Source organism: Phyllobates terribilis, unplaced genomic scaffold (assembly GCF_046119375.1).
Source record: "Phyllobates terribilis strain yellow unplaced genomic scaffold, ASM4611937v1 Scaffold_1__5_contigs__length_1240528914, whole genome shotgun sequence".
In the NCBI taxonomy this organism is placed as follows: Eukaryota; Metazoa; Chordata; class Amphibia; order Anura; family Dendrobatidae; genus Phyllobates; species Phyllobates terribilis.
The window spans coordinates 1,086,096,371-1,086,113,324 of NW_027362761.1; the positions used below are offsets into that span (position 1 = coordinate 1,086,096,371).

The window sequence follows — 16,954 nt, forward strand, 5'->3', positions numbered from 1 at the left end:
GGCGGGATGATGCAGGCATGTGGGGGCTCTAGGAGCTGTGTGGGGATGCTGCGGGCTGGTGGAGGCTCTGGGGGGATGCTGCGGGTTTGTGGGGGTTCTGGGGGCATGCTGCTGGTTCTGTGGGGGCATGTTGTGGGCTCTGGAGGTATTCTGGGGGGGACGATGCACGCGTGTGGGGGCTCTTGGGGGGGTGTCGGATGATGCACGCGTGTGGGGGCTCTGGGGATGCTGCGGGCTGTGGTGGCAAGTCTATGGCTCTGGTGGGGGCTCTGGGTGCATCCCTTGGGTGCTCTGTGGGGCTGGTGGGGGCTCCGTGGGGATGCTGCGGGCTCTGGCGGTATTCTGGGGGGGATGATGCACGCTTGTGGGGGGGGGGGGGCGTCCCAGCAGACGTCCCCCTGCAAAAATTATATCCCCCCAGAGACCCCACAAGGAGAGTGTGCCCGCCTCCCTCAACCCCACTGCGGCCACCTATTAAGCCCTGGCAGCCGGCAACATCACCATCCACATGGCCTCATAGCTGAAATCATGGAACGTGGATTCGGCTTCCAAAAAGTCCACCAGCCTCACCTTCCAGGGCTCCCGCCTTTTCGAAGAGCTGCCATGGGGGGGGGGGGGTAAGAGTATTTTGCTTCCGCAACAAAGGGCCAAATGCCCTCCTCCCAAGAGACGCACAGTCCAGTTTTGGTTCTTTCGGAAATTTTCAGTGTAGAACAGCAACCAAAAGGACAACACTCCGGCCCACCAGGAAAAGAAGAGACCTTCCTTTAGGCTAGCCCCCTGCTGGCATCAACGAACCCACCAGCGCTGGTCTGCCAGGCCCGGATCTAGAAGATTCTCTTCGGTATGACGCGATGTTCCCACCTGGGATGTTGCTCAGGGTGGGTGTCCGTCTCCTTTGGTTCCGGGATGAGTGGCTCTCAGTAGTCAACAACGCTTGGGTCTGAGACGTCGACTACAGCCACAAAATAGATTTTTCCACGCTGCCTTGTTTTTAAGACCAATTTCCCCACAGACCCCCTTCCCTTATTCCTGGGTTTTTCAAGGCTATTGATTTGCTATCCAAAGCAGGCATCATGATCGCAGTTCCAGGACGCTGAAACATCAGACACCGGAGGCAGGCCGAGGGGTCGGAAGCTAAGCCAAAGACCTTACCCACAATCCTCCCATAAATGCACTTTTATTAAATTAGAATTATTTCTATACATAATGTTAATGTCATTTATAATAAATTAAACGTTTGAGATTTCTGTGGTAATGGATATTTGTTTCTTTTAAACTTGTTCTGAATGTAAATCAAACATTTCTCTGATTAAGTTTCCACATTGTATTTTAGCCTTTCATTTTACTCATAGGGCAGGAAAAGTCCATGATGCACCTGTGTAAACCATGTAAAAGGTAACCCACTTTTGAAACAAAAGGGAGAACGGAGGGAAAGCAGGCCATCAGAGGGTAAGTATATATTTATTTTTTTTTATATTCTCTACGGTCACAGTATATAAATCCATGCCGGTTGCATGGATTTATATAGTGTGACCAAGTTGTCAAGCACTTTCCAAGTGATGCTAAAATTGCTTGGAAAGCGCTTGTCAACCCGCAAGCGGAAATGCAAGTGAAGAACGCTTCACATCCGCATGTCCCTGGCAGGAAAACGCATGTACAATCCGCATGAGTTTTTTTTCTGCCAAGGAGATGCAGAAACGCTCAGGAAAAAATCCTGAGCATTTCTGCATTGTGGGCACATAGCCTAAGTGTTTATTTTTTTGTATGTGTGTGCAGCGTGAAAGGGATGAGGGGGGCCACACATACCAGGATTGGGGGATGAGGGGCCCCATGCATACCAGGATTGGGGGATGAGGGGCCCCATGCATACCGGGATTGGGGGTTGAGGGGCCCCATGCATACCGGGATTGGGGGTTGAGGGGCCCTATGCATACCGGGGTTGAGGGGCCCTATGCATACCGGGATTGGGGGTTGAGGGGCCCCATGCATACCGGGATTGGGGGATGAGGGGTGCCACGCATACCAGGATTGGGAATGAGGGGTACCATGCATACCAGGATTGGGGATGAGGGGTACCATGCATACAAGGGATTGGGGGATGAGGGGTACTATGCATACAAGGGATTGGGGGATGAGGGGTACCATGCATACCAGGGATTGGGGGATGAGGGGCCCCATGCATACCAGGATTGGGGGGTGAGGGACGCCATACAAACCAAGATTGGGGGATGAGGGGCGCCATACATACCAGAGTAGGGATGAGGGGGGCCACGCATACCAGGATTGGGGGGTGAGGGGTGCCACGCATACCAGCAATGGGGATGAGGGGTGCCACGCATATCAGCAATGGGGATGAGGGGTGCCATGCATCCCAGTATAGGATGATGGAGGCCGCACAAATACCAGGAGGGGGGCAGCATATACCAGCATGGGAGACCATATACCAATAAAGATGCTCGCGACCCGGGTGTAGAACAGATTCCAGTAGTGTGAGAGAAAAGAATCCATCTTGTTTGTCTGTGGTATTCATTTTGTTTTCACTCTTATGTAATGGTCATCAGGTAACACTGATGGGCAGTGAGGTTTCACATTACTATTCACTCCCCTAAGGCTACTATTGGTTCATAAGTCAGAGGGAACTATTCCTTTGTCTCTGACCCTATTTAAAGTGCCACATGTGCTAATAAAGCAGAAGTATTTTCTAGTACATCATACAAGGCTGTGCTGTATTGATTTCCCGAGCGCTCGTAAAACAAATTTTATTAATTTGGAGTTCGGAAGGCATAGAAGAGAGTGTATTCCGCTCACAGTAGCTAGTTTATACTGTACTGCCCGAGTATTTTCGGCGCGCTCGTTATCTATGCTCGAGCCGCTGGGGCTGTTAGACTGCTGTGACACATGCAGGGATTGCCTAACAAACATGCAATCCCTGCATGTGTCACAGCTGTCTTAACAGCCATGACACATGCAGCCGCGGCGGCTCGAGCATAGATGCCGAATATACTCGGGCAGCACCTGAGCGTGCTCTGTGCGAGGGTTAAGAGAACATGCTCATGCATCACTACTAACCTTACCTCATCCGACGTGACTTTTGATTGGCCAAGGCTGGCATGATGTCATCTATGCGTCGTGCTTCTTTCAGTTGGGATCTATGGATTTATTTTCTGTCCATTCAACTTTCTCATCTTTATGTAGCTTCACTATTTGACATCTGGCCGTGTTCACATGTTGAATAAATACTGTATTTTTTTTTGTTTTCTGCAGATGTCCACACCAAACTACACAATAACAATCTTCTCTGATTATTGCATATTTGCTGTATTTTTGTATGCATTTTCCCCCTTATTTGATGTTTTTTGGTGCAGATGTGAAGCCGCATTGTTAATTTTTTTTGATAATACAGAATAGCTTTGATTCTGCACTTAAGGTAACTGCAGTCTTTTTAAATGCATTTTCTCTCTTTTTAGGCTCCACATAGAAGCCTCTAGACGTAAAATAAAACATAACCGTACAGATCAGCAGCGTCTTTAGACCACAGAGCAGTTTTCATGAAATCACATCCACTTTTCTTGGCCATTTAAATGCTGCAGAATGACTGTTCCAAAAAAGCAGCTGAAAAAAACACAGCACTTATGCTACATCTGAACACGGCCTAAATGTCCAAGTACAGTGGATGTGATTTAATGAAATCAACTCCTGCAGTGAGTCTAAAGACGCTGCTGAACTGTGCGGATTTCATGCATTTTCTTTTATATATAAGCCTATGTGGAGCCTGTAAAAAAAAACATTTTTAAGCTCAAAAATCTAAGTTTTTCTGTAGTATTAAAAATGTAGATTCACAGCTTCACCAAAACACATTTCAGCAGCAGAAGGGAAGGAAGGGAGACATAGATCCATTACTAGTGGGTAGGCGGAGCCCCACAGGATAGTTCACCTCAGATTAGAAAAAGTGACGACCGGCCCCTCCAGCTTAGGCTCCTCCTACTCCCATGTCCTTCAGTCTAAAATTTGAGGTCGCAGAGGATAGTCGCTGCCTTTGCAGCTCCTCAGAAGAATTTTTTATTTTACTCCGGAGACCTGGACCCCCGTGGTCTAGAGGTCTCAGGGGGTCTCGGCGCTGCTGGGACCCCTGACCCTCCCCTGGCAGATCTGTGTACCCCCTAAGGAGGTCCCCGCAGAAGCCTGCCGGCCCCGGGGGATACAGGGCGCTCCCTGGCAGAGACGCACACCGCTTCTGTGGGGTCCCTGCGCGCTCCGCCGTGGGGGAGCAAAGGGCCACGGCGCCACAAATCCCTGGGGGTCCCTGTGGCGCTCAGCTGGGTAAGTGCTCTCTGTGAGCTTCAGCGGCTGCTGTGGCAGCCGCTGTTACTGTTTTCGAATGATGACTGCTTGTTTTGTCCCTGCAGGAGGATATCTCCGCTGCAGGTGTTTGTGTTATCGGCAGGGGAGCAGGGACGGAGGAGCGCGGGCTCCGTTGGTAGCGGCGGCGGGGGGCATGGCTTCGCGTCTCTCTGCTGCCTGTCATCATAGCTCAGACAGGAAGTGCCAGGAAAGCGCGCGCTGGAGCTGTCCCAGCCCCCTCTTCTTCTTCCGGCCATTCCCTCGTGCTACCTCCTGCTCCCTGCTCCCCGCTCTCTACACCAGACACCGAGCACTGTGTAAGGAAGAGCAGTCACCCCGGCCAGCTGGTGAGTCACTTCTGTTTTTAAGGCAGAAGATTCCTTTCTCACACTATTGCAGCGCAGAGCACCTTACTGCTGGCCTCTTAAGGCAGACAGGGTGTGCTATATACAGCGCTGCTACTTCCCCGCTGAGGGACTCGCACACCGCTATCCTTCTAAGGCAAAGGCGTATTGCGTGGTCAGCAGCATTAACCCCTTCTGAGGGGTCTGGCCTCACCAGGGCAGTTAACCCTTTCTGGACCCTAGTCTGTTAGGTTAACTTTTGCTCTGCAGGCAGCTGGGGTAGCTCTTCTCCCTTTAAGGAGGAGCTTTAACCCTTCAGTGTTTGGGGGTTTTGTGTGTAGGAACAGGCTGTGGTAGCAGAATCACACATCCTCGGTTCCCGTACCCATTGTAAGGGGTTGTTACCGCCTTAACCACGACGCTCGCAACTGTGTGGGGGCATGTCGGATCAGGGACCAGGGGGCACGGACCTCTCTCCCGGTCCGCTTCAGGATCGGTCACGCGTATCTGATACGCCGGGGTCTTCAACGGCGTCAGGTTCGACACTGGTCGGGGGTCTCAGTGATGTTAAAGTGGAAGCGCTCACTCGCTCCATTGACAGTCTGTCTGACCTCCTGGGTCATTGGGTATCAGCTAAGTCCCAACCGACGTAACGAGGCAAGAAGCGCCACAGGCCTGTGGTGGCGCTGTCTCCTCCGCGCAGTGCGTCAGAGGCTTTGGAATCACCGACATACTCTGCTGGTGAGATCTCCGATTCTGATGAAGAGGATCGGCAGGGTCGCTCTGCTTCGCTTTCGGGCCGCGTGGACGCTTTTATTGGGGCTATGCGAGAAGCGTTACAGCTGTCTGAAGAGGTGACGAGGCGCCCTGGCAAGTTGGCCCGGCAGTATCAGGAGTCGCGTTGGGCTCGTTCGACGCTGCCGGCGCACGATGAACTTAACGAGGCGGTGGAGAAAGAACGCCTGTGTCCGGATAAACGCTTCCAGGGGATGCGGTTTTTTGATGCCCTGTATCCCTGCTCCACGGAGACGATCGCTAATTGGGTCCCCTCTCCTGAAGTGGACGTGCCATTGTCTCAGCTGAGCAAATCCTCTTTGCTTCCTGTTAAAGGGAAGGCGAGTCTACAGGACCCACTGGATAGAAGGACGGAGTTAGCGGCGAAGTCCATCTACGAGGCCGCGGGTCATGGATTCCGAGCGGCCTTGGGGGCCATGTGGGCTAGTGAGGTTTCTCTGCGGTGGTTGGATCAGCTGCGGATGGCGTGGCAAGATGGGACTCCTCTGTCTGAGGTGGAAAGGCTCTTCCAGCTATTGGAAGAGGTGGCCCGATATGGCAGGGACGCAGTGCTGGATGCTACTTCGGTTTTGTCCAGGGCTCAATCCTCGGCCGTCTCAGTCAGGAGAGCACTGTGGCTTAAACAGTGGACTGGAGACGCGGTATCCAAACAAGGTTTGCTGAGTCTGGCGTACAAGGGCGGTCAGCTTTTTGGTTCAGACCTCACGGAGCTGATTGCTAAGGCCAAGGCCAAGGATTCGCCTTTGCCGCAGCTGAAAGCAGCGGCTTCTACGTCTGGCAAGTCAAGTGCCGGTAGTGGTCGTCGGTCCTTTTGGCCCAGGGTACGGTTCGGTCAGCCCTCTTGGAGATCGGGTCGTCCCTCGTCTTCCGGAAAGAAGACCACCCAGAAATCCCGTACACCCTGGAAACAACATTTCCGTCAGGACAAACGGGAGGTTGATAAAATGCCCGCTAAGGCGGACTGATGCCAGGAACCCCCTCGAGGGCTCTCGGGTGGGAGGTCGTCTGCTTCAATTCGGGTCAATTTGGGCGTCCAGCGTATCGGACGCCTGGGTGACGCGGGTTATGTCGGCAGGCTATTTCATAGTTTCATTCTCGACCCCCGGACAGATTTCGTCAGTCACGCATCCCGTCCGAGCCCAAGCTGGCTGCCGCACTGCTGCGGGAGGTCGACTCTCTTCTGCAGCAGGGTGTGGTGGTTCCGGTTACGCCGGAGGACCGGGGAAGGGGGTTTTACTCCAACCTTTTTGTCCCCAAAAAAGAGGACAAGTTTCGCCCCATTCTGGACCTCAAAGAATTGAATGTTCATGTCTGGACCCGGAAATTCCGTATGGAGTCTCTTCGCTCTGTCGTGGCGGCCCTGTCGCAGTACGATTTCTTGGTGTCGATCGACATCCGCGACGCCTATTTGCATGTCCCTATCGGCAGGGCTCTCCAGCGCTTCCTGCGTTTCGCCATAGGTCCGGCCCATTACCAGTTTGTGGCCCTACCATTCGGGTTGGCCTCGGCGCCCAGGGTTTTTACAAAAATTCTGGCGCCGCTCATGGCGCTCCTTCGAAGGCAAGGAGTTCCGATTCTCCCCCACCTGGACGACCTGTTAATTGTGTCATCCACAGCGGAGGAGGCGGTGACGGCTCACGATCTCTCCCTTCAGCACCTGGAGGACTTCGGGTGGCTGGTCAATTGGAAGAAGTCGTCTTTGGAGCCGTCGCAGTCAATCCTGTTCTTGGGGATGCTTTTCGACACGGTTCGAGCAGTGGTGTCCCTGCCTCCGGACAAACAAGCGAACCTTCGTCACCATGTCCAGAATATGAGATCGGCGATGGCGATGTCCCTTCGGAAGTGTATGCACCTTCTGGGTCTGATGGTGGCAGCAATAGAAGCGGTACCGTTTGCACAATTTCATTCCCGGGGTCTCCAAAATATTATTCTGACCCGTTGGGACCGATCGCCGGCTTCGCTAGATCGCTGTGTCGGTATCTCCCGCAGGGTGCGAGAGTCTCTTGGATGGTGGTTACGTCCGGAGGCTTTATCCCTGGGGAAATCCTTCCTCCTCCCATGGTGGTCGGTCATTACCACCGATGCCAGCCTGACTGGCTGGGGGGGTTTGGAACGATCTCTGGGTTCAGGGGGTCTGGTCGTCAGAGGAGTCATCTCTGCCGATCAACATCCTGGAGTTGAGAGCATTATTTCTCTGCCTCCGACATTGGACGGTCCCCTTGAGCGGTCTGCCGGTCCGGATTCAAACGGACAATGTGACAGCGGTCGCATATATCAACCATCAGGGCGGGCCGAGGAGTTCCAGACTCATGATGGAGGTCTCTTGGATCCTGGTATGGGCCGAGTCCAGGGTCCCAGCCATCTCCGCGATTCACATCCCAGGAGTGCTGAATATCACGGCGGACTTCCTCAGTCGCGAGCAGGTGGATCCCGGAGAATGGAGTCTTCATCCGGATGTTTTTGCACTGCTGTGCTCCCGTTGGGGGACTCTCCAGGTGGACTTGATGGCATCCAGGCTGAACGCCAGGGTTCCGATGTTCATATCCAGGTACAGGGACCCGAAAGCTGTGGCAGTAGATGCTCTAGTGACCCCATGGGACCAGTTCGAGCTGATCTACGTGTTTCCGCCGGTATCCTTGCTTCCTCTGGTCATCCGGCGGATCAAACTCGAACGAATTCCGGCAACTTTGGTGGCGCCAGATTGGCCGCGGAGGGCGTGGTATTCAACGCTGGTGTCTCTTCTGGCGGCGCCTCCGTTTCCACTGCCATTTTCGCCCGGACCTGTTAACCCAAGGGCCCAGTCGTCATCCGGACCTGAAGTCGCTTCGTTTGATGGCGTGGCACTTGAGACCGAGATCTTGACCCGTCGTGGGTTTTCGGCCGAGGTCATTGCCACCTGGCGGGAGGCCAGAGGATTTATCACAGAACTTGGGAGGCCTTCTATTCATGGTGTTCTGGATCGTCAAGGAACCCGAGGGTTTTTTCCATTCCCAACTTATTGGCTTTTCTGCAATGTGGTTTGGCCAAGGGTCTGGCGGTTGGTACCTTGCGGGGTCAGGTATCTGCACTATCCGTGCTTTTTCGGAAGGCTATTGCCTCACGCAGGGATGTGCGCTCGTTTTTTCGCGGGGTTGCACGTCAGTTTCTGCCTCGGAGGGCGTTTGTGGCTCCTTGGCGGCTCAATCTAGTCTTGGAGGCTCTTCAGCATGGGCCGTTTGAGCCTATGGATTCAGCTACGCTTTACTTACTTTCTTGGAAGGTGGCCTTCCTGGTGGCGGTCACCTCTTTGAGAAGGGTTTCTGAGTTGGCGGCACTGTCTTGCTCGCCCCCTTTTTTGGAGTTCCACTCGGATCGCATGGTGCTTCGTACCCGTAGCGATTTTCTGCCTAAAGTGGTGTCGCGTTTCCACGTCAATCAGGACATCGTGTTGCCCTCCCTCTGTCCGAATCCGAAAAGTCCAAAGGAGCGAGCCTTGCACTCGTTGGATTTTCTGCGGGCTTTGAAGTTCTATCTTTCAATCACGCAAGGGTTTCTGAAGTCGGACTCTCTTTTTTGTGATTCCTGCTGGTCGTCGGCGTGGTCAGCGGGCCTCCAAGGACACTATAGCTCGGTGGATACGTTCGGCTATCCTGGAAGCGTACCGGCTCAAGGGCGAGCCTTGTCCGGTTAAGGTTCGAGCTCATTCCACGAGAGCTGTTGGTTCGTCGTGGGCTTTTCAGCAGGGGGCCTCGGCCGCGCAGCTCTGCCGGGCGGCTACCTGGCGCTCCGTTCACACTTTTACTACATTTTATAAAGTGGACGTGAGTGCTTCCGCCGATGCGGCCTTGGGACGCAGGGTCCTGCAGGCGGCAGTGGTTTAGGTTATCTCTTTATCTTGTTTTGGCGCTTGTTGCGCGCTTGACTAAGTTGTTGGGGTGTTGGCGATTCTGCCTCTGTTTCCCACCCTTGAGTTCTGGACTGCTTTGGGACGTCCCACTAGTAATGGATCTGTGTCTCCCTTCCTTCCCTTCTGCTGCTGAAAGACGGATTTTGGTAAGACCTTACCTGTAAAATCCTTTTCAGCGAAGGAAGGGAGACACAGCACCCTCCCATGGCAGAAGTGCATTATTGTTTTCTAGATGCGGCGCGACTCCTCTCTGATGGCGGTCATCTGGGCGGGGGTCGGCGCGCTAGGGCTCTGTTCCAGCATTGCCAGCTCATCGCAGTTGTCAGGTCCAGTGAGTAGTGCCTGGGACTGTGTGTTTTTTCTGTTATATGCATAACCTGTTCTCTCTGCATTTCTGAATTTTCGGAAGGGGTTGTGTTGTTCCGCTGGTGTTGTCTGCTCTTCCTTAGCTTGTGTACGGGCTGAAGGACATGGGAGTAGGAGGAGCCTAAGCTGGAGGGGCCGGTCATCACTTTTTCTAATCTGAGGTGAGCTATCCTGTGGGGCTCCGCCTACCCACTAGTAATGGATCTGTGTCTCCCTTCCTTCCTTCGCTGAAAAGGATTTTACAGGTAAGGTCTTACCAAAATCCATCTTTTAAGGGGGAAAACTCAAAAGAAACTCAGCAAACACACAATAATAAGATTGTTATTTTGTTGTATGGTGCGGACACCTGCATAAAAAAATGCAGTTTTCATGTTGTGTGAACATGGCTTTAGTGTTACATTTTATTCAACTTTTTATTTAATTTTCATGGCTTTAATAAAGCCTAGCACACCTTTTCATTTTGTGAGATTGAAATTCAGCTGTTATACAGAGCTGAGTGCAGAACACAAAAATATATTTTTATAATTTGCCAATGTGATAGTGCAAGCTATAGTAGCCCACCTTTTCAGTTTTCGGGGGTGAAATTCAGTTGTATGCACAGTAAAAAAATATATATTTTTTTTCTGTTGCTAGCCAGAGTCCACCTAGTCCTTTTGTGGTGGTAAAATTCAGCTGTATGCAGAGTAAAAGAAAATCTATTTTTTTGTTGTGACTAACGTGATACAGCAGGCTAGATCTGAGTTTGAAATATCTTGGAGCATATATTCCATGTTATACAGGCCTCATCCACAGTAAAAAAAATACTTTCTTCTGTTCCTAATGTTATACAGCAGAAGACATGTCAGTTTGAAATAGTTTAGAGCATATCTGCTATGTTATACAGGCCTCATCCACACTAAAATACTTTCTTCTGTTACTAACTTCATACACTGGGGGACATCTCAGGGGACATCTCAGGGTGCCAAGGGAGGGTGGTTCATTGCGATTGAGGGGGGTTGGTGATACCAGACAAATTGTTAGTGAAGGTGCAAGAGGCGAGGAACAAATGGAAGAGGAAGAGGTGATTATCCCCTCTCTGTTCGTGTTTGGTGGGAGGGGACAGAGGAAACAAGCTTCAGAATTACCCTGCCACCAACACAGCATGGGCTTGAACCTCATGGAAGAGCCCAAGATATGAGTGCCTTCTTGCTGCACTATCTGCAACATGATCCCCGTATAGTTATGATTCTAAATATTGCGGACTACTGGCTTGCAATTCTGTTAGATCCATGTTAGAAGAGTAAGTTTTTCCACATGCTTCCCGCCCTGGAAAGGGATCCGCGAATGCTGGAGTATCGAAACACGTTTTGACACAACCTTAAGAGAGGTTTTTCCCAAGACAGCAATGAGGCACACAGAGTGCATTGCAGCTCTACACTTCCAACCTCTGGCACGTCAATTTATCAACGTAAAAATATTAGTAGCAGCAGTAGTGTAAGTGGCAGAAGCAATTTCTGTGAGTCCTTTCACACATTTTTTAGACCAGCTCGTGCACCAGCACAACAGAGTACAAGTCTGACACATGGTGAACGACTGGAGAGGATGGCGCACTCCTGATTGAGTCTCCATCTGCTGGGTTGGCTGTAGTGTACATTCTGCTGCCTCCAATAATATATACCTGACAGGAGCCCATAGATTCAACTGCCTCTAATAATATATACCTGACAGGACCCCATACAATCTCCTGCCTCCAATAATATATCCTGACAGGAGCCCATAGATTCTCCTGCCTCCAATAATATATACCTGACAGGAGCCCATAGATTCTCCTGCCTCCAATAATATATACCTGACAGGAGCCCATACGCTCTCCTGTCTCCAATAATATATACCTGACAGGAGCCCATACGCTCTCCTGCCTCCAATAATATATACCTCACAGGAGCCCATACATTCTCCTGCCTCCAATAATATATACCTGACAGGATCCCATAGATTCTGCTGCCTCCAATAGTATATATCTCACAGGAGCCCATACATTGTGCTGCCTCCAATAATATATACCTGACAGGAGCCCATACACTCTGCTTCCTCAAAAATATATACTCCACAGGAGCCCATACATTCTGCTGCCTCAAAAATATATACTCCACAGGAGCCCATAGATTCTGCTGCCTCCAATAATATATACCTGAAAGGACCTCATACAGTCTCCTGCCTTCAATAATATATACCTGACAGGAGCCCATACATTCTCCTGCCTCCAATAATATATTCTTGACAGGAGCCCATACATTCTCCTACCTCCACTAATATATGCCTGAGAGGAGCCCATGCATTCTGCTATCTTCCAGAATGTATGGGCTCCTTCCAGGTCCTGACTACAGCCCATACATTCTAGCTGGCTCATTAGTGAAGACACTAGAATGTATGGGCTTCTTCCAGGTCTTGTCTTCTTCTCAGCACCTCTTGAGAAAAACCGGCAAAACGCGCGTCGGGGCGCATTCCTCACCACCAGCACTCTCTGGGGTCTCCCTGGGACTCATGGGCTCTTCTTCCTTCTTGACTCTTGGGTGAGTTATTAGGCTTACTTCCAGGGCAGTCTTCTGGGACACTGTGTGGACACTTCCCTTGTGTCTATACGGAGTATTATGGTTGCTCTTAATTGAACACGGTTTTCAGCTCCTACCATTATATCCTACTTGTGTTTTATATATGATAGTTATTTATTTTTGATTGGGAGCTGTATATTACATCAAGGGAACAAAAAATGCCCCCAGTTGCCCCATATCTATATTCCTTTTATCTATTTATATACCCATACCTGCCCCTCGGTATTTATAGACCCAAGAGCTTACATTCCTCTATGCCCTGTTCCCCCAGGGATTCTCCGATTTCTGGCACTTTGCACCTTATCCCCTGCTTTTGTGATTTTGAATACTTTTACCACTTTGGAGTTTTTGTATGAAATAAAATGATGTCTGTTTTGCCATATTACTCTTTTGTCCTCCTTTTTTTGCATTTAATTATATGAGTAGGCAATATGGACCTAGCGCTTGACACTTATGTCTTGGCACTATGGTCCGTTTATTATTGTTTAGCTGGCCATTATTTTGCTCATCTCTAATATTATATACCTGACAGGAGCCCATACATTCTGCTGACTCCCATAATACACTGTGTTCAGAATTATTAGGCAAATGAGTATTTTGATCACGATACTTTTTATACATGTTGTCCTACTCCAAGCTGCATAGGCTTGAGAGCCAACTACCAATTAAGTAAATCTGGTGATGTGCATCTCTGTAATGAGGAGGGGTGTTGACTAATGACATCAACACCCTATATAAGGTGTGCTTAATTATTAGGCAACTTCCTTTCCTTTGGCAAAATGGGTCAGAAGAGAGATTTGACGGGCTCTGAAAAGTCCAAAATTGTGAGATGTCTTGCAGAGGGATGCAGCAGTCTTGAAATTTCCAAACTTTTGAAGCGTGATCACCGAACAATCAAGCGTTTCATGGAAAATAGCCAACAGGGTCGCAAGAAGCGTGTTAGCCAAAAAAGGCGCAAAATAACTGCCCATGAATTGAGGAAAATCAAGCCTGAAGCTGCCAAGATACCATTCGCCACCAGTTTTGCCATATTTCAGAGCTGCAAGGTTTTATGGACTGATGAAATGAGAGTGACTCTTGATGGGCCAGAGGCTGGATCAGTAAAGGGCAGAGAGCTCCACTCCGACTCAGAAGCCAGCAAGGTGGAGGTGGGGTACTGGTATGGGCTGGTATCATCAAAGATGAACTTGTGGGACCTTTTCGGGTTGAGGATGGAGTGAAGCTCAACTGCCAGACCTACTGCCAGTTTCTGGAAGACAACTTCTTCAAGCAGTGATACAGGAAGAAGTCAGTATCGTTCAAGAAAAACATGATTTTCATGCAGGACAATGCTCCATCACATGCATCCAACTACTCCACAGCGTGGCTGTCCAGTAAAGGTCTAAAAGAAGAAAAAATAATGACATGGCCCCCGTGTTCACCTGATCTTAACCCCATAGAGAACCTGTGGTCCATCATAAAATGTGAGATCTACAGGGAGGGAAAACAGTACACCTCTCGGAACAGTGTCTGGGAGGCTGTGGTGGCTGCTGCACGCAATGTTGATCGAAAATAGATCAAGCAACTGACAGAATTTATGGATGGAAGGCTGTTGAGTGTCATCATAAAGAAAGGTGCCTATATCGATCACTAATTTTTTTGGTCTTTGTTTTTTGCATGTCAGAAATGTTTATTTCTAAATTTTGTGCACTGATATTGGTTTACCTGGTGAAAATAAACAAGTGAGATGGGATTATATTTGGTTTTTATTAAGTTGCCTAATAATTCAGCACAGTAATAGTTACCTGCACAAACAGATATCCTCCTAAGATAGCCAAATCTAAAAAAAACACTCCAACTTCCAAAAATATTAAGCTTGGATATTTATGAGTCTTTTGGGTTGATTGAGAACATAGTTGTTGATCAATAATAAAAATAATCCTCTAAAATACAACTTGCCTAATAATTCTGCACATAGTGTATTTACCTGACAGGAGCCCATACATTCTGCTATCTTCCAGAATGTATGGGCTCCTTCCAAGACCTGACTACAGCCCATACATTCTAGCTGGCTCATTAGTGAAGACACTAGAATGTATGGGCTCCTTCCAGGTCCTGTCTGACTCCAAATCCAGGCCTCCATTGGTTAATAAATTTGATTTCCATTGATGATTTTTGTGTGATTTTGTTGTCAGCACATTCAACTTTGTACAGAACAAAGTATTCAATGAGAATATTTCATTCATTCAGATCTAGGATGTGTTATTTGAGTGTTCCCTTTATTTTTTTGAGCAGTGTATTTGCAGGCCATGACATTGACCTTATGTGTCTTCTTTCAAGGAATGTTTTCACAGTTTTTGCTCTATGGCAGGAAACATTCTTTCAATTGATGGGATAAGAAAACTGTCCAAAATATCAATGTAAACTTGGGCATTTATTGACGATGTAGTGACAGCCATCTCCCCAGTGCCTTTACCTGACATGCAGCCCCATATCATCAATGACTGTGGAAATTTGCATGTTTTCTTCATGCAGTCATCTTAATAAATCTCATTGGAACGGCACCAAACAAAAGTTCCAGCATCATCACCCTGCCCAATGCAGATTCGCGATTTATCACTGAATATGACTTTCATCCAGTCATCCACAGTCCACGATTGCTTTTCCTTAGCCCATTGTAACCTTGTTTTTTTCTGTTTAGGTGTTAATGATGGTTTATGTTTAGCTTTTCTGTATGTAAATACCATTTCCTTTAGGCGGTTTCTTACAGTTCGGTCACAGACATTGACTCCAGTTTCCTCCCATTCATTCCTCATTTGTTTTGTTGTGCATTTCCTGTTTTGGAGACATATTGCATTAAGTTTCCGGTCTTGACGCTTTGATGTCTTCCTTGGTCTACCAGTATGTTTGCCTTTAACAACCTTCCCATGTTGTTTGTATTTGGTCCAGATTTTAGACACAGCTGACTGTGAACAACCATCATCTTTTGCAACATTGCGTGATGATTTACCTTCTTTTAAAAGTTTGATAATCCTCTCCTTTGTTTCAATTGACATCTCTCGTGTTGGAGCCATGATTCATGTCAGTCCAATTGGTGCAACAGCTCTCAAGGTGTGATCACTCCCTTTTAGATGCAGACTAACGAGCAGATCTAATTTGATGCAGGTGTTAGTTTTGGAAATTAAAATTTACAAGGTGATTCCATAATTTTTTCCTCAGAATTGAGTGACTCCATATTTTTTTCCCTCTGCTTGGTCTGAAAAAAATTACATTTAATGAGTACCACATTTTTAATCTTGATCTCTTACACTGTTTGTTAAAGCCCTAAAGTTGCCATTTGAAATGACTTTAGTTTTGCGCCATGTCTGTGATCTGCTTTTTTTCAACATGAAACATTGAATTAACATCCTCTGAGCCCGGTGATTCCATAATTTTTGCCAGGGGTTGTAGTTTTGTGCAATCCTTACCCAACCCCCACCCATTCCAAGAAAATGATAAACTTTTCAATAACCCATAAAAAATGCCAATATGATTATTGATATTGATGTGAGAACTGCTTTTGTTTATACAGAAAAAAAAACAGTATCATTACATAGATTTACACTACAAAAGACAAAAGTTACAAATCCTCCCCCCAGAAATGTTACATGTCCGCTTATCTTTTGTTTGTCGATACCATATAGAACAGACAAATGGAACAGATTTATTATGCTTTGCGCATATAGCGCCATCATATTTTGCAGCGCGTTACAATCATCGCTGTCCCCACTGGGGCTCACAATCTAGATCCCCTGTCACTCTTTGGAGTGTGGGAGGAAACTCACAGGGAGAACACACAAACTTCTTGCAGATAAACTAAATTAACATCTCGTTTCAAACAGAAGTAGAGGGGCCCCATTGATTTATACGGGGGTCCGTGTACTGTATAATTTTTAGAACTGAAAAAAATAGCCCGGAATGCAGAACTCTACCATTCTAAAAATAAACTACAGGTAACCAGACGGCCCCCTTATAAATTAATGACCCCCCCACTTGCATTTGAACCAGGAATGCACAGGATGCTAATGCCATTCATCTGGGGTTTGTTGGTTCTAAAATGAAAAGATAAACGGACATGTGAACAGAGCCTTATTAATGTACTTGGCATTTATTATGCTCTGCAACATTAGCAAAAACCCCTTAAAGATCAGGTTTTATTAGGTTTCCTAGCCTGAGGTATTGCAGCACCTTGGGAAATCTTTGTCCCAACCAGACTTGCATTTCTGCTTTTCTACATCCATAGTCTGCTGAGGAGGTAGTGTTAGTTCCATGGTGTCACTTGTCCAACCGTCTCTTTAATACACTAATGAATGCATCTTTAGGCACATCCACATTGCCGATTTTCCTCATTTTTTTCTTGCCTTCAGCTTGTCTTTTCAGCAGCTTCATCTTCCTTGTGATATCGCCGCCATACTGCCAAAATACGAGCGATACAAGATATCAATATTCTACGAAAAGATTAGAATATGAAGATTTTAAAATATTCTAAGGTTTAATACGTCAGGGGCATCAGTAATAAACCAGAGAGGTTCTGCATGGTTGGTGGAGTGCCCCTGCCATAAGATGTAGTAAACGCAGAGTCAATAACAGTGGAAATAACAGACTAAGTA

At 48.2% G+C, this 16,954-nt stretch overlaps 1 protein-coding gene across 7 annotated transcripts in view; it reads right to left on the reverse strand.

Annotated features, from left to right (window-relative positions):
* Positions 1–14,140: 14,140 nt before the first annotated feature.
* LOC141160600 (translation factor GUF1, mitochondrial-like) overlaps positions 14,141–16,954 on the reverse strand; it is a 63,493-nt gene continuing 60,679 nt past the window's right edge. For 5 of the 7 annotated variants that reach the window (XM_073645555.1, XM_073645557.1, XM_073645552.1 and 2 more), the window contains one exon: positions 16,254–16,757. In XM_073645555.1, coding sequence (XP_073501656.1) covers positions 16,620–16,757 — 138 coding nt within the window. In that variant the 3' untranslated portion in view covers positions 16,254–16,619. Of the gene's footprint in view, positions 15,562–16,253; positions 16,758–16,954 lie in introns of those variants that run through there. The other 2 variants (XR_012250378.1, XR_012250414.1) reach the window with 2 other exon arrangements.